Here is a 22,463-nt window from a genome sequence, read left to right as displayed (position 1 = left end):
AAACAAAGTTTCCTGACTCCAAACATCCATTCGTACTCCATGCTAGACATTATAATGACCACTTAGAAAGCACTCGCCCTAAAGCTTCTGTCAATCTTCCAGTTTACAAAGAAGGAAGCAAAAGCTCAGAAAGGGCAAGCAACTTGCAGAAGGCCACACAGCTAATCAACAAACAGATGTGGAATTTGAACACAGGCCTCTCTGGCTCCACAGCCTGGGTCCTCAACTACCAAGCTAAGATTCTCTTAAGAGGCTTGTGGGTCCTGAGCAAGAGGAGGAATCCCTGGGCAGGGGGAGACCAGAGGGGTATGTGGACACTGGAACCTGGCCAAGTCCAGGCCCCATCCCACATGGGGGCAGCAATGAGATCCTTCTGATTACTTTTCAGCACCCAGATATGATGGTCCATCCTGCCACACCCCTCTGAGATCCCAGGGCTTCGGCAGTTGACTGTCTCAAGCCCCGGTGCCACCTAGATATTTGCACGGTTCTCTCCCCGTGCTGGGCTAGGAACCCTGGGGTTTGGTCCCCTCTCCTCTGGATCTCCCCACGTCGACCTGCAGTTCCTGTCTTTCTGGGTCCTGGCCCAGGTAGCGGGGCCCAGTGTGGTACCCCTAGAGTGCCTGGGGGCCATAGCAGGGTCTGACTCTCCTCCCACCCCTGACTCTTGCCGCTCTGCTTCATGAGTGTTGTTACCCCCTCTTAGGAGGGCTTGGCTCTCTGATGACACCCCAGAGTCACCAGAACAGCTGTTAAAACCTTGTGTCTTAAGGCCCAGGTCCTGAAATCCAAAAGCCCTGGTGTTCTGGTCATCCAGTGTTGTGCAACGAACCATCCCAAACCGAGACCTCAGTCACTTATCTGCTCACAGATCGGCCAGGGTTCACCTGGGGCTCCTCTCAGGCCCCAGCGCATCAGCTGGGGCAGCTCACCCTGGAGGACCTCCTTCCAAGCGGCCTCGCTCACACAGCCCTCTTGTGCTCTGAAACCCAAAAAGCGCTCACCTCTCACCTGGGCAGAGCTACTGCAGCAGGGGTAACGATGGTAACACACCCTCTGGATCCTTCTCCACTTCCTTCACCTCCCAAATCAGCTACGGGCACAGTCGGCCCCTGGAGGAAGCCAACCTAAGGCAGCAGTAAAAGTGGGACAGCCCCATGGTGTATGTATAATGGGCTCTTCCTTAACCGTCCCTGTCTCAGGACAGTTCAGTTGATCCCCTAGTCTTGCCTGCAGGACTTCCTAAATCTCTCCCAAGTTGTCAGCTTCTCCCCACCTCTCATCACCACCAGGGTCCACACCACAGTTTCCTGGGGGATGCTCCAGCAGCCTCTCCTCTGGTCTCCTGCTGCCTATATTCACTCTGCTCTGTGGTCAAAATGAACTATGAAAGTACAACCTGCAGATTGCCCCACCCCCACCTCCCACTGAGAAACCTTTGAAGGCTCCTCATGGCTCTTAGGATGAAATCCTAAATCCTTAGTGCAGCCTGCCAAGCCTTCCCCAGCCCATCCTGGCCAGCTTCTTCAGTCTCCAGTCCTGCCACTAGGAATGTCCTATTCAGAGTCCCTGCACATGCTGTTCCTTCTGTCTGGAATGCTGTTCCCTCCTCTCATCACCTAGCGAACTCTCTCTCACAAGTCTTGTCCTGATTTATAGTTATTTAAAAGTGAGCAACTCCCAGTGCCTGGCATGTGCCTAGCACACAGTAGGTGCTTAGTAGGTACTGAATGAGACAATAAATCCTTCCTCTGACACCACGGCTCCAGCCAATTATGCCACCACATACCTATCCAGCCTTCTGCTCGCCTCCCCAACAAGTTCCCCAAAGCACCAGTACTTTCCATCAACATTCATTCATTTATTTATTCTTTCATTCATGTGACGAATATTTCTTAAATGCTTACTTTGTGTTAAACACTGTTCTAGGGAAAAAATATCATTTTCTCTGTTTGGAGAAACATTTCCATCTATTCCTAGCAAACTCCTACTCATCCTTCAAAACCCAACTCCAATGTCCCACTCTCTGGGAAGCTGTTTCCCAGACTTCTCCCTTCCCAGCCCATAACACAAAAATTCTCTTCCTCCACCGTGCCACTCTCGAACCTTGTGTGGCCCAGACAGTGATGGGGGCCTAGGATTGGAGCTACCTAAGGAGTGTGGAGTGGGGGCACAGGAGTATGCAGGGAGAGGTAAGAACAGATGTCTACTGGAAGCTCTGTTCATGGGCAGTGCCCAGGGGTACAACCAGACTTCCAACTCCTGCCTCCTCCCTCCAGCTTGTTTTCCAGCCACTCAGCAACTCCATGGAAGAATGGCTGCCAGCCGCACCTTTTAGCTGCACAGAAATGACCAAGGGTCCCAAATCCAAGCTGAGCAGCACTGCAGGGGCCCCCACGGAGGACACATGAGGGACCAGGATGTGGAGCTGGAGCAGATCTGAGTGTCAGACCCGGATGCACCACAGGCAAATTCCAGCTCGTCCAGGCCCTGGTGTGGGGCTTCCCTGCCACAAGTGGAAGTTAGGGGCAGGGCCCACAGGGGGACATGTCAGGAGGCCCCACTGACCAGGCTTTGGAAGTTCCTCTTGCTATCTGACCCAAGTTTCCAGGCTCCAATTCCATCCCAACTCTGGATCGGTCTTCCTGAGTTCTGGGGACTTGGGTTCTCCTCCTTTCTCCTCTTGGTGTCCGCAGTGTTCTGGCCTGTTACAGGGGTTACTGGCCCAGAGAGGCCCAGTAACTCCCCTGGAGGCATACAGCAAGCCTTCTGGCAGAGGGCAGCCGGAGGGCGGGGGCTGGGTCAGAGCAACGTGATCTCACTGGGGGGCAGCGTGAGCCGCCTCTCCCGGGCATTGAGCAGGCTCTCCACATGCACAGCCACCACACGACACAACTCCAGTCCCTGCAGAGAGACAATGAGCGTCCACACCACCCATCACCTCCCCAACTCGCCTTGGGGCAAGATGTGGATGGGAGAGAGGCGGGGCCAGGACTAGCGAGCCCACCTTTCCTGGCACTGGGAGGACGTGAGAAGCTGAAGGAGGAATGCTGGGCTGCAGGCTGGAAGGGGTGAGCAAGCAGGAGACCAAGCGCATCTGCTGGCTTTGCTACACAAGAACCGTGTGACTCTGGGCCAGTTACTTCACCTCTCTGAGCCTAAGTGGCCTCATTTGTAGGGTCTCAATTTACAAGAGCCTGCCTCACAGAGCTGTGGTGAGGATTCCATAAGATTTTATTACCGTAAATGCTTTAGATTTTAAAAATATTAGTTCAGTCAATAACTGGTAACAGTTTCTAACTACGTGTTGCCATGGTTACCACCTGGCACCCACAACCTAGACTAAGCCGGGTCCCAGCCTCAGGGCTCCCGGTTGTGGTGGGGAATGAATGAATAAATGTGTGCCCCACACATACATGCCAGAGGCAGAGGTGGCAGCATAAAGAGGGCACAGGGCTGCGAGGAAACAGAGGAGCCAAAAAGGCCTCCGTCCATCCGCTTCCTGAGCATCTGCTCCGTGCCGGGCACTGTGCCATGGACACAGCCCTGCTCTCTTGGGGCTGAGACAGACAATAGGCAAACAAACAAATCACTAAGTAGTTTGCAAGCCATAGTGAGGGCTATGGAGGCAGAGAGAGTGGATTATCCGGAGGGGCGTCAGGAAGGCTTCCAGAAGATGATGTTTGTGCTGAAACCTGAAGAAAGGGAGGGAGCCCTGTGATGACCCAGGGGCCAGTGTTCCAGGGAGAGGGGACAATGAGTGCAAAAGGTCTGGGTCAGGCAGGGGAGGGCAAGCTCATCCGAGCTGCCAGCAAGCCAGCAAGAGAAGAGAGGGGTGAGAGCAGACGCCACAGAGACAGTGAGAGGAGGGGAGGGGTGAGAAGGATCCTGCGAGTGAGGTGGAGAGGCCTGCTGGTCTCCAAGGGAGTTGTGAGGGGTCAGGGCAGGAGACAGGAGTCTGGGGGCTGTCAGGGCAGAGACAGTTTTGAAAGCCTCAGGGCCAGAGAGGGTGCTGGGAAGAGGGGAGACAGCAACATTTAGTGGTCACCCAGGGGAGGAGGCCCCAGGAAAGGAGGTGAGAGGGAGCGGGGGACAGGTGCAGGGACAAGGTGGTGTGCTGCAGGGAGAGCTCTGGGAGCAGGGTTCTGGGAGCAGGGCAGGATCAGTGGGGGAGGCCAGGAGCAGGCCTGGGGCACAGTGGGAAGAGGACTGGGAGCCTGGTCTGGAGGTGCAGGTTCTCCCAGGGGCAGAGGGGCAGGAGCTCTGTTCCGGCCCTGTCTCTCAGAGGCAGGGCTGGACCAGTGGAAGCCCCGCTCTCTTGCCCTGGGTAATTAACCTCTTCAAGGCAGGCCCTGGCATAGGGGGTGGTCCTGGGCCCAGATCTTGAGGAGGGATGTGGTGGGCTGGAAAGGGCAGACGTGTGGGCTGCAGCCCCGGTTCTGCCCGTTCTGTGAGCCTCAATCCTCTCTCTCCAATGGGATAAGAACTCTGGTCCTGCCCCACCTGCAGGGGGCCATGACACTGAACAGGAGCCTAGAGCTCACCCACGCCTGTTAAAAGCAGTCACAATTGCTACAAATATGAGAAGGGACAGGGTGGGCCTGCTGTCACAGGGGGACCCCTGCCAACCCTTGATCCCAGCCCCACAACCTGTCTTCTGAGCTTCAGCCCAGGTGAACTTCCTCAGAATTCCCATGCCCTGCCCTCTCACCAACTTTCTATAGCTACCCAGTACCCTCAGGAGAAAGCCCCAAATTCTTAGCTTGACATTCAGGGACCTTCAAGACCTCCCCTGCCCTGGGTGTGTCTCCCCAGTTCCCCATCAAACTCCTCACTATTCTGCAAACAACCAGGGCCTTTTCCCACCAGCCCACCACCAAGATGCTTCACTGGGAGGCCACTGTAATGGTCCACAGTGCTGTGCAGTGTTGGGTTACTTCTGTCCCCTGCACCGGGCTGGATACTCCCTGACGCATGGCCAGGACCTGACCAATCTTGGAGGCAGGCCCGCCCAGAGAAGAGCCTGGTGAGTTCAATGAGGGAGGGAGAGGCTGGTTGACAAGGCCTGGGTGGCAGGTCAGGGCCCACCTGCTCCAGCTGCAGCTGCACGGTGCGCTGGGCTGCCACGTCCCCCAGTGTGATCTCCACATAGGGGTAGCTGGAGCTGGCTGTGGGCCGCTGGGTCCGCGTCGACTGGATCTCCTTCAGGGGGAACTTGACCATCAGCTCCTGGGGGGAAGAGGGCAGACAGGCCTGTGGATGGGACAGTCTCATCTACCCTTACCCCTCCGCTGTAGATCAGATCAGTAGGAGGTAGGACACCCTGGTTCGAGTACCAGTGACCCAGTGACTTGCTGTGTGACCTGGAGCAAGTTGCTTGACTTCTCGGGACCTCAGTTTCCTCACTTGTGAAATTGACTCAACAAATACCGATGCACACATCTACACTGTGCTAGGCACTGTTCTAAATGTTGGGACTGAGGGATGCAGAAGATGCTGGGGGTGCCGATCTTCACATCAAAGCTGCTTAACACCTGCACCTCTTTATTCGGCCCCAGGAGCAAACTCAGAGCACGTGCAGGGAAAGCCAGAGCGATGACAGTTAATGCCTCGATGAATGACAGATGGGGACAGGGCGGAGTGACACTGCAGCTCCCTCGCCCCCAGAACAGAGGGCATCCTCTAAGGGGGTGTTCTATGCTGGCTCCCTGGGCTCCCAGCCGGACTGAGCACCAGCTCCCACAGTGGAAACTTGCTTGCTCACACGCCCTCCCCTAGACGGTGAGGCGTCCCTCCCAGGTCTCGCCTCCTCACTCCAGCGTATCCCAGAATCACTCCAAAGAACCCCTGCCCTGAGTCCTCATCTCGGGCTCCACTTCTGGGGGAACAACTGACAAAAAAGTCCTCTTTTTATGGACTGAATTGTGTCCCCTCCCCTAATCCATCTGCTGAAGCCCTGACCCCAGTGCCTCGGAACGTGACTATAACAGGAGGCAGGGCCTTCACAGAGGGGGTGAAGTGGAGGCGGGGCTGTTGGGACAGGCGCTTATCCAGTCTGACTGGGGTCCTTATGAGAAGACGAGATTTGGACACAACAAAGACACCAGGGACATGCACGCTGAGAAAAGGCCATGTGAGGACAGAGGGAGACGACAGCATCCACAAGCCAAGGAGGGAGGCCTCCGAGGAAACCCACCCTGCCAGCACCCTGATCTTGGACTTCCAGCCTCCAGACTGTGAGAAATAACTTTCTGCTGCTCAAGTCCCCAGCCTGTGGTCTCCTGGCACGGCAGCCCACGCAGACACAGACACGGAGCGCTTGGCGTGTGCGCTACCTCATCTCACCTTCGCACAGCTCCACGGGTTGGCTTCTATTGCTATGCCCATATTCCACATGAGGAAGTGAGGCTCAGAGAGGGCAAGAGACTTGCCGAGGGTCACATAGGTGGTAAGTGTGGAGCTGTGCTTCCACCGTTGCGAACCTTGGCCTCTTGGAGGAGAGGGGGCTAGGGGCCACGCCAGGCTGAGGCCACTCACATGGGTCTCCGTGCTGAGGAAGTTTAGGCCATTCTGGTTGACAGCCAGGATGCAGGGGGCCGGCACAGCAACGCTGCTGCAGCTCTGGACGAAGAAGAAGGAGGAGCCGAACATGGGCAAGGCGCTGAGGAGGCCTGGGGTGGGAAGCAGGTGGTCAGCGTGACAGCACAGCTCAGCAGGGACAGCCACAGGCCTGAAGTGCGTGCCCTCCCTCAGCTGCATCCGGTTCTCCTCCTACTTCTGCAGCCTCCCCGTTTCCTCTTGGCACCTGCCTCCCTCACCGCCAGCTCTCTCCGCCCAGGGCCACCCTAAGCCTAGCTGATTTTAAAAAGGTGTTTTCTCCAGGCTGGTGCTCAGCCTGGCTAGCACTGAAAATGCCTTTGTGCAAAGAAAAAAGTGCCTCCATCCCCGCGCTCCGGGATCCCTCCTGAGCAAAGCCGCCACGGTTCTCTCCCCGAGTAGGACTCTTACCCAGAAACTGGGTGCGGGCCTGGTGGGGGCTGAGTGCCTGCGTCTGCTGCCGGTGCTGGCTGACCAGGTTGAGCCAAGCCGAGCCGGCCGTGGTGCAGTAGAGCTGGGCCGGAATGTACTCCTGGACCTCCCGCCTGCGTGTGCAGGGAAAAGTGGTCCTGAGCCCCGCTGCCGCACGCGCTCTGCACACGCAGTCTCATTCAATCCTCACCATGAGGCAGGTGTTATGCAAAACGGATGTGATCTTTGCATCCCCTTGGAAGACTAAATGCTGGGGCGTGCAGACGGGTTGAAGATGGGTGTAAAGTGCTCACAGGGCCTTGGCGCTCAGTAGCCACTGGCCAGTACCACTAGGCTCCCTGTTTGAAAATGAGGGAATTGAGGCTCTGAGGGGTTCACCAACTAACCTCGGGTCACACAGTGACTGAGTGAGTCGGGGGCTGAGACTTGAACCCAAGGTGGGTTCGTCCTTCGTAGCCCCTGCCTCCAAGGAGAAACCTAGGCGAGAGGGCTGAGAAACACGGATGGGGACCATATCAGGGTGGGCAAAGCAGCCGCCACTGGCTGGTCGGAGGGTGGGGCTGAGGAGCACTGGCCCCCGGCTGGCCCCCAGGGCCATAGGCACCCCCAGCTGCTCCAGTCTCTGTCACACGCTGGCTCCCTCAGGGTAGCCCCTTTGCCTCTCAGGACATCTGAAGAATACCAACAGCAGTCCGGGCCGACGAGCTGCCCTGGGCCACAGACTAGGGAAGGGCTGGGAGAAAGTCAGGGGAACCCCCTTCCCCTAAAAGAGCCCCCAGGCGACAGCTTTCCGTCTCTGCACTGCCGGGATAAGAACCTGGCATCTGGACACAGCCTCCCCAAGTCTGGATCCTGGTTCCCCCACCTATTAGCTGGGTAAACTTTGGTAGGTCATATAACCTCTCTGGGCCTCAGTTTCCTTATCTGTGAAAGGGGAAAACAAAATGCCCTTGGGAAGATTAGCTGAGATAATGTGTGCAGAGCGCACGACAAAAAGTTAAGAACTCGATTATTATTTTTTTTTTTTTTTTGAGGAAGACTAGCCCTGAGCTAACATCTGCTGATCCTCCTCTTTTTGCTGAGGAAGACTGGCCTTGAGCTCACATCTGTGCCCATCTTCCTCTGCTTTATACGTGGGACGCCGACCACAGCATGGCTTGCCAATCAGTGCCATGTCCACACCCGGGATTCGAACCGGAGAACCCCGGGCCACCGAAGCAGAATGTGCGCACTTAACCGCTGCACCACGGGGCCAGCCCCTCGATTATTTTTATAAAGGATGGGGATTATACTTTTGTGTGCTTCTTGTGTTTTTTGCTTAAAATTACAACATAAAAAGAGCTTTACATGTTGAGGCCTTACTGCGCTATGGGCACTGGCACATGCACTGTACACACATCACCTCACTATTATTCACTCCAGGAATTCTCGCGGTACAGGGAGGGTCTGAGAGGTCAAGGGGACACCCATAATGACACTGGGACGCTATCCACCTCTCTGTCTCTCCTCTCACGAGGGCACCGTGGGGCTCGCAGAGGCTGCGCACCACGTGAGACTACAGCACACGGGATGGTCCTGCTGTCTTCTATCAAGCCAGATGGTAAAGAGATGAGCAAGATGTAAAATAGTGCCACTCTTCTGACTGAATTCTTTTGGAAAATACAGTTGTTTTTTCATAAGTTATTTATATTAACATGTAATGTTAATTTATATTATTTGTATTATGATTATTATATATTATTATAATTATAGTTATTATATAGTTATTTATATTAACATGTATTATCCTTATTTTAAATTAATCAACAAGTCAGTACTTTTAAGTTGTTTTCCAGTTTTAATTTTGTTTGTTTGTTTATTTGTTTTGAGGAAGATTAGCCCTGAGCTAACATCCGCTGCCAATCCTCCTCTTTTTGCTGAGGAAGAGTGGCCCTGAGCTAACATCCGTGCCCACCTCCCTCTACTTTATATGTGGGACGCCTACCACACGGCACGATGTGCCAAGTGGTGCCATGTCCGCACCCAGGATCCAAACCAGCGAACCCTGGGCCGCCAAAGAGGAACGTGCTAACTTAACCGCTGTGCCACTGGGCCGGCCCCTCCAGTTTTAATTTTGAATAAGGTAAATATATCAAAAGATAAAACCCACATAAACAAAAGCTCTTTGGCGTCCTATTTTCAAGCCGCTAAAAAGGTCCTGAGACCAAAAGTTGGAGAACAACTGATCACCTCTTTAAGAACATCATTTTAAAGGCTGCCTAGGGGCCGGCCTGGTGGCACAGCTGTTAAGTTCACACGTTCCTCTTCTCAGTGGCCCAGGGTTCGCCGATTCAGATCTGGGTGTGGACATGGCGCTGCTTGGCAAAGGCCGTGCTGTGGTGGGCATCCCACGTATGGGGTAAAGGGGAATGGGCATGGATGTTGGCTCGGGGCCGGTCTTCCTCGGCAAAGGGAGGAGGATTGGCAGTAGTTAGCTCAGGGCTAATCTTCCTCAAAAAAAAAAAAAAATAGTAAAGGCTGCCTAACGCCCCAGAATTTATTTAAGGAATCCCCTGTTGTTGGAGATTGAGGTTGCTGTTGTAGGTGACACTGCAGTGAACGTTTTTGTGGCCAAATCTTTCTGCATGGCCACGTGTATTTCCTAGACCACAGGGACTGTGTGTCCTGAAAGGTTTTTATCATTAAATTGGCTCTGAGCTGTTAATATCAGCCAGAAGCAACCTGTTGTGCAAAGAGGTGGGGTCCCAGCTCGTAGGCGAGTTGGAAACTTCAGCTCCCAGCCAGGACAACTCCTCTCCACACATCCTCCCTGGTGCAAGAGGGGAGCCTGGGAGCCAGGGACGGCCAGTCTGAGGAAGGCGGGGGCCGGGGTGGGGGCTGGCAGTGGGCAGGCGCTCACACGCTGGGCAGGTACAGGTGGCCCTTGGCCCGGTGCTGCAGCGAAGCCAGCTTGGACGCCTGCTGCAGCTGCTGCTCGCTGGGCTGGCTGGCCGGCACGCTGCTGAAGAGGCCTTTCAGGTAGTCGGGCAGGACCTGCGGGCAGCGTTCGGGTGAGGGGCTGCAGGCGGGTGCGCTCAGGCGCACACCTGCAGGCTGGGCAGACACACGGTTTTAGTGGTTCCAGTCCCATGTGCTTCTGGGGCTGGGGTGGCCCGCCACTCTCCTGGGTTTTGGGGAAAGATGAAGGAGGCACACGAAGGTGAGCTGTGAGGGCTGTGGCCTTGAAGCCCACATGGGAACCCCCACAGGGACCTGGGACAGTGCAGGCACCCACACTGTGGCACGCAGGACTGTCTGTTGAGCTGGGGTTTCTGAAAACTGAGCATGCGCCTGAGTCCCTAAAACAGACCGCTGGGCTGCACCCCCGACTCTGAGTCACTAGCTCCAGGCAGGACTTGAGGATCCGCATTTTAACGAGTTCCCAAGGGATGCTGCTGGCCCGCGAGGCACACCATGACGGGCACTGCACTGGAGTGCTCAGGGCAGTTGTCAACAGCAACACCACGTGGCCGCAAAAGCTACGTGACCGTATTTTGTACTCGGAATTGCTGAAGCTTTGGTACCATTTCCACAAAAATCACACGCGATTTGTCCCAGCACTTCCACAAATGCCAGCACAGCAGGGGGGAGCCAGATTTTGTAAATTCCTTGATCCTCACTTAGAGAATCAAGTCTCAAAGAAGAATAACAGAAAGACAAAAGTAACAGTCTAGCCAAAGCGTGCTCAGGCCTTTGAGTGAGGGACAGGCCAAGCACTGAGGAGAAAATCAGGAGGAAAGGGGAAGTCAGAGCGGCTGATAGAGGTGCTGTTGGGGGCAGCCTTGCAGGGGAGGACTTAGATAAGCAGAGACTCAGGAAGGGCAGGCCAGAGAGAGTGGCAGTACGTGCAAAGGCCCAACAATTAGGTAGCGAGGGGGACCTCATTTGACTCCTCCAAGGAGATCAAGCAGGGGAGCAGAGGCATTATGGCTAGAAATGTCAGTGGGGCCCAAATCACGAAGGCCTCAAATGCTAAGGCCATGGAGTCTGAGCTCAAGGGCCTGGGGAAGCCTGGAAGGTTCCAGAGCATCAGAGTGGCCCACGTGTGCTGACCTGGTTATAGTGCATGGTCACGTATAGCTCGTTCTCGAACTTGAGTGGCTGATCCCAGAGCACACGCCGGAACCAGAGCATGTAGCCACCGTCCACGTGCTCCATCTCTGAGGCCACGTCCAGGATGTAGGCACGGCGGCTGAGCGGGCACACGTGCTGGCCTGAAGAAAGCCGGGGACATGCGTGTGCATGTGTGTGCACCTGTGCAGAGCACATGTGAGACCCCAACCTGCCACCAGGCGCAGCACGGCCTCAGGCAAGCCCCCTGCTGCTCTGGGACACGGCCTCCTCCGTAAAGGAGAGCATGCTTATGGAACAGGGTGCCCTGTGTTTGTGGAATGTTGATGGCCACAGGTGGGCATAGCTCCAATTCAAAGCTACAGCCCAGTTAGGTCTAGGAAAGTGCCATGGATTAGGCTCAGAGAAAGCCCAGCCCCTTTCCAGAGGAGGCTGCGGACAAGGAGAAGCATACTAGGCCTCAGATCATGAGACCTAGTGGGTGCCTTTCTGCAGAACTCCTTCAGGAAAGACCCACTACCAAGTTCCTGGAGGGGCGGGTAGGGAAGACTGGGGCCTGGCAGTGAGCTCATAGGAGAAGCTTAAGTTTTTATTTCCTGCACTGACATTTCTGCTCCCCATCCCACACCTTCAGTAAAACTTTACCAAAGAGAGGGGGTATGGCACGATGATAAAGCCCAGACTCTTGAGGCCAGACTGCTTGGGCTCAAATCCCACCTGTGTGACCCTGGGTAAGTCCCTTAACCTCCATGGTGGGCTGAATAATGGCCCCTCCGCAAAGATGTCACACCCTACTCCCCGGAGCCTGTGAATACGTTACCTTCGTGGCAAAGGGGCTTTGCAGACAAGGTTAAGTTAATGAGCTTGCGATGGGAGAGGATCCTGGGCTCCAAGTGAGCCCAATGTAATCCCAAGGGTCCTTATAAGAAGGAGGCGGGAGGGTCAGAGAGAGAAAGAGACAGATTTGAAGATTCTACACTGCTCACTTTGAAGATGGAGAAAGGGGCCACGAGCCAAGGAATACAGGCAGCCTCTGGAAGCTAGAAAAGGCAAAAAACCATTCTCCCCTCAAGCCTCCAGGAGGAGCCTGCCCTGATGACACTCTGACGTCGGGACTTCCGACCTTAAGAACTATAAGATGACAAGCGTGTCTTATTTTAAGCCACTAAGTACATGTGATTTCTTATAGCAGCAACAGGAAACTAATATAGCCTCCCTGGGCCTCAGTCCCCCCATCTGTAAATGGGGATGATAATAGTCTCCATTTCACAGAGTTGTTGTGGGCAATAAAGGAGTTCACAGAATTAAATGCTTTGAACGGTGCCTGGGACACAGTATCTGCTCCATCCACGTCAGTTATTGGGACCGTTTTGTTACCACCTTCTCCTCCTCCCACATCCTGGCTGGACTTGGGGCAAACAGGGCTGAGCACACATGGCTCAGGGAAGAGGCAGCAGCGGGGAGAGCTGGATGGAGCCAACAAGCTGGTGGCAAGAGGCCAGATCATGGTCTTGAGTGGGTGGGTACCAGATGGAAGGGGCTTTGGGCCACATGAGAAGGGCCTGGTGAGACAAAGGGAGGGTGCTCTTATGGCCACTATTAAGGCATAAAAGGCAGGAAAAAATGCTTGTGCTTGTGGGTTCCAGGAATCAGGGCCTATTAAGGGAAACTTTCCTAGGATGGAAGCTCCTTGAGGCCAGGGCCTGGAGCAGAGGGAGGAATCAGGGAGGGCCCTGTCCTCCACAAAACCCAAGTCTGGTGGGCAAGACAAACTTACACAAAATGAAGCAGAGAGGGGCGGACAGACGGCTAGGGGGTGTTCGGTGCTCAGAGAGGTCCTTCCACATGGGGGTTGAAGGACTTCCTGGAGGAAGTGGCATCTGACCCGGGCCTTCCAGGCCAAGTGGTGAGCATGAGTCCGGCATGCACGGTCCTCCTGGTCACTTACCTCGGTTAGTGACAACAAAGATGACATACTCGTCAAAGGCCTCAGGGCGCGTCAGAGCCATCTCAGCACAGATTTCCTCCACCACATCCAGGGCCACCTGGGTGAGCAAAGAGTGAGGCTGTGCTGGCCAGCCAGGCAACCTCCGTCTTCCCAGCCCGCTCAGGCCCCAGGAGGCTGAGCAGAGTTCCTCAGGCCCTCTGCGCAGAGGCGAGGATCCTCCAGGTCTCTGAGAATCAGCCTCATGCAGGGAAGGAACACAGCTTTTGGAGTCTGAGTGACTCCGGCTCAAATTCTGCCTCTGTCCCTTGTCTGCAGTACAACCCTGAGCCTCGGAGGCTGTTTGTTCTTCTAAGAAATAAGTCCTTCCTTACGGGGCTGTGGGAGAGGCGGGGAGGGCTCAGTACCCCTGGGGACTCACTCTGGAGGCCGGGGTATCCCTGCCCCTCCACGCCTGCTGGCTGGAGGCAGCCCTTCACTTACAGTGCATGTCTTGATTTTGAGATGGCGTTCGAGGCCTCCGGGGAGAAGAAAGAGCTGCCTCTTGGAACTGCGGCCCGCCTACAAAAAGGAGAGGTGAGGAGACGAGGAGGCTGGGTCCTGGGATCTGGCCAGCCGTTGTCCCCTGCCATGGGAGTTCCCAAGCTGAGGGGTTCCATGCAGGCAGAGGGCACCTGGACCAGTCTGCACATCTCTGAGCGGTGAGTGCACATGACAGGGTCTCTGGGACAGGGCTCAGGTCTCATCCTGACCCCCACTCCCACCCCACACTCACCAACATGGCCCGAAGCTCCATGCTGCTGGGGAGTTCCAGACGGCCGCCGAAGCGCAAGGTTTTCTGCAGGTTCTGCTCACAGGCCTTGGCGATCCCTGCGAGAGACAGGGAGTCAAGGCCTTGCCCAGGGTAGGTGGTGGGAAAAAGGGGCCCCTCTGGCCACCGGCCAGGAGCCCACTGCATTCTCTCCACACCCCTGGGGTAGGCATTTACTCTCCCACTTGATAGCTGAGGAAAGAGCTCAGAGAGGGGAGTCAACCGCCCAAGGTCAAGAGCTGGAGTACAGCATCTGGGGATGAACCAGCACTCCATGTGGTCCCCTTGGCTCCCTAGGAGCCCTGGAAATACCTGTCCTCTGGAGCTGTTGACTGGATGATGGCCATGGTGATGTGGCTGTGCCCCTGCCAGACGGGCCCTGTGCCAACCGCCCTCCCTCACCCAGTGTCCCAGTGCAGGACCCCACCGCCTGTTTCTCCATTTCTCTGGGTAAAGCAGGGTCCTCACCCTGCTCTAGGGAGGGGTAGGGTCAAGAATTCTAGGGCACACTCTGCTGCCTTCACGGATCGAAGCGCCCTTCCCTGGAGCTGGGTCTATTCACCTCTGAGTCTGGGAATGTTTGTTAACTGAATCAAAGAGGAGGATTCCGAGGTGGAGAGAGTGAGGTCCCCTATCACCTGCATGGCTGCCGTGGTGACCACAGGGGCCCTAGTCTCTTTCTTAGGGGGAACCCACCGGTTGCTATGGAAACGAGGCTGGGGGAGAGGCTGAGGAGTGGCCCCTTTCCTCCCTACCCCAAGGAGGGAAAGGCTGAGACCCTGCCACCAGCTTTAGGCCCACCCCTGCCTGGACCACTCCAGAGCCTTGCTGGTTCCCAAAGACCAGAGAAGCAGGGCCTCAGCCCAGGCCTCCGGGCCCTTGCCACCTCCTTCTCCTCTTCTCCCACAGGCCACACATCTCCACCCCCAGCCTCTGGTCCTGCCACTCAGCCCCCATAGAAATCCCTCCCACGTGCTCACTACCCAGAGCAACACTTCCTCCACTTCCTTCCCTGACACGCAGCCCTCCTCACTGATCAGACAACCTGCCGCGTCAGCCCCTGCAGGACCTTCGCAAGTGTCTGGGGAGTGAATTAATATTAGTAAACATTGCCTGCCACCTGTGAAGGGCCAGGCCCTCTGAGTTTCCCCTCCTGCTCACTGCCCAGCCAGTCCCCATGCAGACAGGCCCTCGGCCCTGGGTCCCCACTTGCTGGCTCCTCACCCTGGAAGGGCAGGCCTGGGGTCCGGCTCACATCTTGGAGGAAGCGAACGAGGTGTGGCTGGAGGACCTCAGAGCAGCTATGGTAGGCGGCCACAATGTATAGCAGCCTCCAGCCTCGCTGGCAACTGTCCCTGCAAGGGCACACACATAGGACCACAGCATAGGCGGCCACAGCAGTGGAGTGCCACTCCAGGAGTCTCCTGGGATTGGGCTGGAGGTCTGCAGCTCTGAGGCAGCCCCTGTCTCATGAGGATGTTCCTTCCTGCCCGGTGAGCACAGGGCAGGGAGGCCCCAAAGCCATGCAGGAGGCATGTTCAGCTTGGGAAGCCAGGGTGGGAGGCAGGAGAGGAAGGGCATGAGGCCCCCGACATGCACAAAGAAACAAGCTTCCCTGGACAGAATCTCTCTGGAGAAGCTTCCAGGTGAAGATCCTTGAAGGAGGATGAGGGGGAGCATGCTGGGGCTGTGCGGAGGTAGGGCAGGTGAGGCCTGGCCTGGAGGGGCAGCAGGACGTGCTGAGCGGGTCTAGAGTCCCCGGGGGATGGAGAGTTAGTGCAGGAGATGGAGCAGAGGGGGATAGGAGGGGGCCCAGTGCTAATAAAAACAGCACACACTTTGGGCGCCTGCTGTGTGCGGGTCCTGTGCAAGACGTGGCAATTCACCGTCACACTGCCCTGGGGCAACAGTTTCACTTGTGGGGAGCTCTGGTGTCTGGGACGGCACTTGGGCCCCCTTTGGGAAACCACCCACCCCTCCCTAGGTCCCTGTGGTTTGGAGATGGGTATGGGAGCCAGGTCCAGCCAATTAGAGTTCAGCCTCCCTTTGGCTATGGTGACTGGTTTGGGGGCAGGAATGTGACCCGGATCTAGCCAACCAGAGCTCTGTATCCTCCAGCCATTGTGGTTGGTTCAGGGATGGGTACATGATGAAGGCAGGCCAGTAAGACTGGATTTGGAATTTTTGCTGCAAATATTGGATTAATCTTGGTTTACCTGGGATTGCTGAGCTGGGAAATGTCCCCCCAGAGCTACCATCTTGCCCGTCTATGGGAGATGTTGCTTGGTAAGAACACGAACACAGAGGAAAGCAGAGCCAGAATATAGAGAAAGCCTGCTTCCTGATGACCCCTGGATCCAGTAAGCCTGAATCCAAATGTTGGATTTAACTTGGGTTCAAATGTTGGAATTATCAAAAGCTGGACTTAACCAGCTTGAGGCAAGCTGGTAAAACCAGCTTAAACCAGCTTGGATTGGGTCTGTCACTTGCGCCAAGAACCTGGACTCACAAGTTGTCATCGCCATTTTACCGATGAGTAAACTGAAGCTCAGAGAGCAGAAATGGCTTGTCCCAGACCAAGCCATTCCAAATACACTTGCCGTATCTATTGAATGAGGAAGAGGATGAGAGAGAAAGAAAGCGAGAGGCGACAGGCCTGGGAGGTGGCAGGCTGCACTGGCCTCTCCTGGAGCACGGACACAGTGCGGGGGGAGGGAAGAGAGGTAAAGATGCGGCACACTCACTGCTTGGTGCTGGTATTGTCTGTGATCTGCTTCACAACTTGGCAGTAACACTCATCCCGCATGACCTCATGGTCTCCGCACAGCTGTGGGAGGGCAGGCCAGGGCCATGTCACAGACCAGGCACATAAGAACAGAGTGGGCACTCGGAGATAGGCCTGGTGTCCCATTCTCAGGCCCCTCCCCACCGGCGGGATGCATTCCTCCTTGGGCCACACAAGAAGCTCCCCACCCCAAAGTCCTGCAACTCTGGTTGACAGATGGGGAAACTGAGCCACAGAACAGGAAAGGGAGTATCTGGCAAAGCTGGCTGGACTGACCTTCAGGAGGGCGCAAAGCACATCCAGTTCACTCTGGCCCTTCGCTGGGGCATCCCCCATGAACCGCATCACAGCTGTAGGAAACACCTGTCCTACTCAGGCCACCAGACCCCCCGGCCACCAGGGACCCCAGAATTGGGCCCCTCCCTGGGAGGCTGTGGCCAGGGGCCAATGAGGGCTTCTTGTCTCTTAAAGGAGCCCCATGTCTGAGTTGGCGGAAGAGGAAGGATCTGAGGACCAGAGGAGTGGTGACAAGCAGGGGTCACACAGCGCTGGACGCCACCCAGTCCAGGGCCCTGGCCACAGTCCCCCCCACACCTAGGAACATGTCTGTGGCCATCTTGTTGAGGCTGCTGTCGCTGAGGTCGATGAGGGACTCCTGCAGTGGGGTCTGTGAGGGAGGGAGAAGCTGTGTCATGATGGAGGAGGAACATGTCAGAACAGAAGAGGCCACATGATTCTTCCTGTCTTACAAAAGGAGGATCACATAACAAAAAGGGAGCCAGGCCACCACTGGGGACAGATGCCACCCCAGGAAAGAATCCAGGCCCTCAGGGTGCTGAGGACTAGGAGGCCCCACTGAAGACAAGGCTGTTAGCCCCAGGGGCCTGGGAGGGGATCTTGTATCACCATTTTACAGAGGGGGAAACTGAGGCCTGGGGATGGACACCTTGGTGAAGCAGAGCATGTCCTCCAAGGTTCTGGACTCCCGTCCCTCCTTGGATTTCAGCCTGAGGCCATCCCTGCAACAGGAAGTGGATGCTACTGACCAGTCTTGCATAGGAGCCTATGGCCCCACCCTTTCCCCACATGGGAATGTTCATGACCTGATGTCAGTCAACCAGGCAGGAAGGCACCCAGGAGCTGAGGCTGCAGGTGGGCCTCCCACCTGGGTGGTTTCTCACCCCCCCTCCACAAGTGGGGCTTCCCTACTTGAACGGCTGCAAGAAGCCCCAAAAGGACCTTCCCCAGGGTGCAGAGGAGGGGTGGGGCCACCACTTACTGGGGTCTCCTCTGAGGGTCTCGGAAGTACTTCTGGGCAAACTCGAGCATTGTGTATGGTGGGAGAGCCAGGCCGTCCTCCCCACGGTCAGTGGAGCCAGCCCTTACTGGGGGACCCTGCAGAAGGGCCAGAGCTAGGAGGGTTTGTCCCGCCACACCCCACCCACCCATGTCACAGCTGACTCAATGCAACTGCAGGCTAACTGTGCCCAGACCCTCTCAGGCTGCCCCTCCCCCAACCCATACCGCCTGCTGCGGTCAGCTGACCTCGCCTTCTTGGCCCAGTCACACCCAGCACATGCCCAGCTGACCCCACCCCGTGCCCTACTTGGCCACACCCCAGCACCAGATCTCCCCCTGCCCGAGTTGGCCACCCCAACTGCCTGGTCTTGGCTGACCTAGCTCCTCACTACCTACTTAGTTTTACCTCACTCCACCCCTCAGTGGCTCCCCGCACTTCACATGCCTGATCCCACCCCACTCGACTGGCCCCGTCCTGTCCCAGGTTGACTTCACCTACTGATGGGCCCAGGCTGGTCCTGCCCCATGGCCTGGTCACAACCCTTCCTCTGACCCTCCCTTACCTATGCCATTTGGCCACACCTCCAACCATCTCTGATCACATCCGACAGGTCACACATCCAGCTGCCCCTACCAGATCTGCCCTATCCCCAGAGTGCTCACGCCCTTGGATGACCTTGCTCCCATCCACCTCCACAGTCAGGTTGACGCCCCTTGCTGTCTCTGCCCCATCGGCCCGGCCACATCAGTCTCACCTCCCTCCTGCGGCCCACCTCCCGTGCAGCAGCGGTGGAGGCCACAGCAGCGGCCACAGCAGCGGCCCGGCCCCGGCCCGGCTCTGTGGGCAGCTGCAGGAAGTCAGGGGCGGCCGCGGGTTGCACCAGCTCAGAGGGAAAGCGGCCCACACGCCCATGGATGGTCCCGAACCTCCAACCTAGGAGCCGGGGAAGGAGTCTGAGGCAAACAGAGGGTCTCGTCTTGGGACTAAGGGGGCCCTCTAGAGAGATGGAGCAGCTTCTTGGCCCCTCCCTAGAGCTCTGGGAGGGAGGCATGCCATGGAGCCTAGTTACAGATGAGGAAACAGGCTCAGGGAAGAGACGGCGTTCCCTCAGTGGAAGTGCAGCAGAAAATAACGCTGCCTTTGTGGAGCCTCAGGCCCACACAGAGACTCAGCCACAAAGATGGAAACATTAATGCCCACCAAGACCCTTCAGCCAGGTATGCAGGCAGGGGGCTGGGCTGGATGGCCACCAGGAGGCACTGAGAGGCCATGGCAGGCACTTAGGAGACCTGGCCAGGCCAGACGCCTGTGGGTCCAGAACCCTCATTGTGCATCCGCAGTGTGAGTGCATGAAATGGGTGAGCTCTGCTTGGAGTTTCCAGCTCTCGGAGCAGTGGAGGCCGGACAGGGGAGGCCATAGCACCCACCGAAGTCGGGGCCTCTGCGCCGCAGCTCCTCCAGGTATACGACCTTCTTGCGGACAACACAGCCAGCACTGTAGCCTGTGGGTCAGCATCTGTCAGCACCTGCTGGGTGGCCCCTTGTGCCCCTCCGGCACCCACCCCACCCCGTGGCGCTGACCCATTCGAGGTGGCTCCATGGGCTGCAGGTGGATGATATCGCCCTTGTGGAAGGCCAGCAGTGCCGGGTCTTCAGGCAGGAAATTCCTCACGGCGACCACGTAGTCTGAGTCCTGGGTCAGCCAGGGGCAGGGTGAGGGGCTGCAGTCCCATGCTCCTCCTCCCACTGCCCCTCACACCCACAGACATCCCTCCTGATTCATCAGGAAGGGACCATTCCTGAGGTCAGAGGGAAAGGCCTTCCAGGTGGAAAGGATGGCCCCCCAAAGGGCTGGAGGCCTGAGCGCTGAACACAGACCCATGTTAGTGCCTGTGCACATGCCCTACCCACTCCATCGCTTGGCAAAGCTTCCCCATCGAGGCCAGGCTGGGCCTGAAGCAGAGAGGACCTGCTCTGGGTGGGGGCTGCCCAGTCTGGGGGGCGGGAAACATTGCCCCCGCAGTGGGCAGTGGCAGACAGTGTGTCACTGTAGCAGGGAAAGGAATGCAAGTGCCGTGGAGCTCATGGAGGGGCTGTGACACCCCTGCCAAGGGCATTAGTAAAGGTTTTTGAAGGAGCACGCAAAAGGCAGAAAGGGGCGTCCCAGGCGGGGATCCCAGGCGCAGGCTATGCAAAGGCCTGAGGACCTACAAAAGTCTACAGACACAGCCACTGACACACACGTGCATCCATACTTCCCAGGCAGGCGTGGCTCATAGATATCTGGGGTGAGAGAGCCCTATCCTTTGGCCCTCAGCCCTGGGGGTAGGGGGATGCATCTCTAGGAGGACCCTGACCTTCTTCAACTCCAGGATGAAGTCGTCCACCAGAGTCTTGACCTGGTGAGCCCGGGCTGAGAAGAGGATGACCTTCTCGCTGGCCAAGTTGAACTCTAGCATGTTCTGGGAGGGGATGGCCACAAACAGGATATCTGCAAAGCTGGAGGATAGGAAGGTGGCATGAGGGGAGGACCCCATGGCCAGAGGGATGCCCTCCACCCCATCTGTCCTGCTCCTCCTGAGACCGGCCTCCCCTACCCGCCCCCCCCCCATGCCCCCAGCTCATTGCCCACCACTCTTTGAACTGGCAACATTCCAGCTCCTCCCTCCCTTTGCCTTTTATTTTTCTTCTTTTGCCTCTTGATCCAGCCTCCCAGATTCTGCCCACACAAATCTCTCTCTTTCACTCACTGACCAAATTCTCTCCATCTTTCAAGGCTAGGAGCTTTCACCCAAGCGGTGAGTGAAGAATAGAGATTCCTGCACTGTTGTTATAAAGGACAAAAGGGGCTGCGGGCAGGGAAGGGTCTGAGGACTCAGTGAGGTCTCACACTGAGCATCCTTTCCCTGCCGGGTTGCACCACAACTTGGTTGTTCACAACACAGTTGTCCCCACCACACAGTGACTCTGTGAGGGCAGGGCTGGGGTGTGGTCCGGGAGGCAGCATGGGGTGGTGAGCTCCTAGCTCATCCACTTCCTGGCTGTGTGACCTGAGACAAGCAACTTCTCTCTCTGAGCTTGTCTCCCCATCTGTAAAATGGGCTCCATCAAAGTGCTCGGCACAGAGCCCAGCACACTGGAGGTGCTCAGTAATTGGCTGTGGGAAGTCATGAGGAAACACTGAAGCCAGTTCATGGCCCAGTGTCCAGCTATCCCATTCTGGCCCGCCTGCCAGTCACCTGTATGTGCGCAGGACCCGCAGCTGCCCACCGGCCTCTCGGCTGCCCTTGACCATCCGCAAGAGTTTGATGCCTGTGTGGGACACAGCTAGCATCTGTACACCAGTGCCCACGCTGCCCTGGAGTGGGGATAATGGACTTGTGAGGGTCTTCCAGCCTCATCCCGAAAGCCCCTGGGTGGGTGGGAGGTGGGAAGGGGGCTCGAACCGTGGCGGGGAAGAGGCGAGAGAAGTAGACCTCCCAGCTGTCGCGTGCGGTGCTGACCACAGCCCGCTTCACGCTCTCTGTCACCAGGGGCCTCTGCGTGTCCAGCTGGTTCTGGGCTAGGGGACACCAGGCCGGGTCAGGACGGCTCCCTGCCCCCTGCCGGGCCACAGTGCAGGGAGGGCCGCTGACGCTCAGCAAGAAGGTATCAGATCATTGTGTTCTCAGTGTCCCTACTAGGAAACTGACATCCAGAGGCAGACAGGATGGCTGAGGCCACACAGCCTGTCAGGCAGAGCCGAACCCAGACCTGTAGCCTAGCCATGGGAGAGACCAGAAGCAAAGCAAGGAGGGGTGTCTGGGAAGCAAACGGGGCTGGGCCCTCAGACCCAATCTCCCTCAGGGAAAGGGCTGCCCCATCAATGTCCCTTCCCTCCCCCCGTGGTACCAAACAGGGCCTTCATCTTGAGCCTCTCGTCCTCGGAGATGCGCAGGCAGGCCTCGGAGAGCGTGTCATGCAGGATCTGTGGGATGAGCCAGGATGCGGCAGCCCCTGGAACTCCCTCCACTGGGAACCCAGGCTGGACTGTTGGTGAGTGAGTGGGAATGTGGGGGTCCCATCTCTGCAGCAGGGGTCATCTGTGTAAATCAGAGCCCACCTCCAAGGACACCCTCCTTCCTCACCATGCCTCCTTCCCAGGCCCCAGCTTCCTAACCTCTACAGCGGGTGTGCATTTGACTTCTGGGTGCTGTCCAGCTCCAATAAACTGTGACTCCGGGGAGATGAACTGTGGGCTCACCAGCCCCACCCATGGGCGAGGGGGATTCAGTAGGACAGCTTCCTGTGCTCACTGTGGTCAGGGACCCCAAATCCAAGAGCACAGAAGCAGAACCTGCAGACGGCTAGTCTACTGCCCATTGCCCTGCTGAGTGCAGTGAGGCAGGGGGCAGGGAGCGCCTCACCTGCCGGAACAGGAGGTCCAGCTGCACAGGGTGGCTGTAGCTGTCCTTGGGGTAGAACACCTGTGGGGGTGGGGCTT

General features: G+C 56.9%; 1 protein-coding gene across 15 annotated transcripts in view; it reads right to left on the bottom strand.

Moving 5' to 3' along the window:
* Positions 1-139: 139 nt before the first annotated feature.
* Positions 140-22,463, bottom strand: part of MYO15A (myosin XVA) — a 63,236-nt gene continuing 40,912 nt past the window's right edge. For 6 of the 15 annotated variants that reach the window (XM_070482253.1, XM_070482258.1, XM_070482255.1 and 3 more), the window contains 23 exons: positions 22,387-22,446; positions 21,872-22,009; positions 21,427-21,542; positions 21,220-21,338; positions 20,338-20,479; positions 19,562-19,673; positions 19,408-19,482; positions 18,735-18,913; positions 17,960-18,075; positions 17,627-17,699; positions 17,275-17,347; positions 16,957-17,030; positions 16,640-16,722; positions 15,120-15,250; positions 13,860-13,954; positions 13,568-13,645; positions 13,088-13,184; positions 11,122-11,282; positions 9,929-10,062; positions 7,009-7,142; positions 6,346-6,671; positions 5,089-5,229; positions 140-2,904 (listed from right to left, as the gene is read on the bottom strand). In XM_070482253.1, coding sequence (XP_070338354.1) covers positions 2,803-2,904; positions 5,089-5,229; positions 6,346-6,671; positions 7,009-7,142; positions 9,929-10,062; positions 11,122-11,282; positions 13,088-13,184; positions 13,568-13,645; positions 13,860-13,954; positions 15,120-15,250; positions 16,640-16,722; positions 16,957-17,030; positions 17,275-17,347; positions 17,627-17,699; positions 17,960-18,075; positions 18,735-18,913; positions 19,408-19,482; positions 19,562-19,673; positions 20,338-20,479; positions 21,220-21,338; positions 21,427-21,542; positions 21,872-22,009; positions 22,387-22,446 — 2,759 coding nt within the window. In that variant the 3' untranslated portion in view covers positions 140-2,802. The other 9 variants (XR_011493538.1, XM_070482261.1, XM_070482259.1 and 6 more) reach the window with 9 other exon arrangements.

Source organism: Equus asinus, chromosome 13 (assembly GCF_041296235.1).
Source record: "Equus asinus isolate D_3611 breed Donkey chromosome 13, EquAss-T2T_v2, whole genome shotgun sequence".
Classification (NCBI taxonomy): domain Eukaryota; kingdom Metazoa; phylum Chordata; class Mammalia; order Perissodactyla; family Equidae; genus Equus; species Equus asinus.
This window is presented reverse-complemented; position numbering and strand designations above follow the sequence as displayed.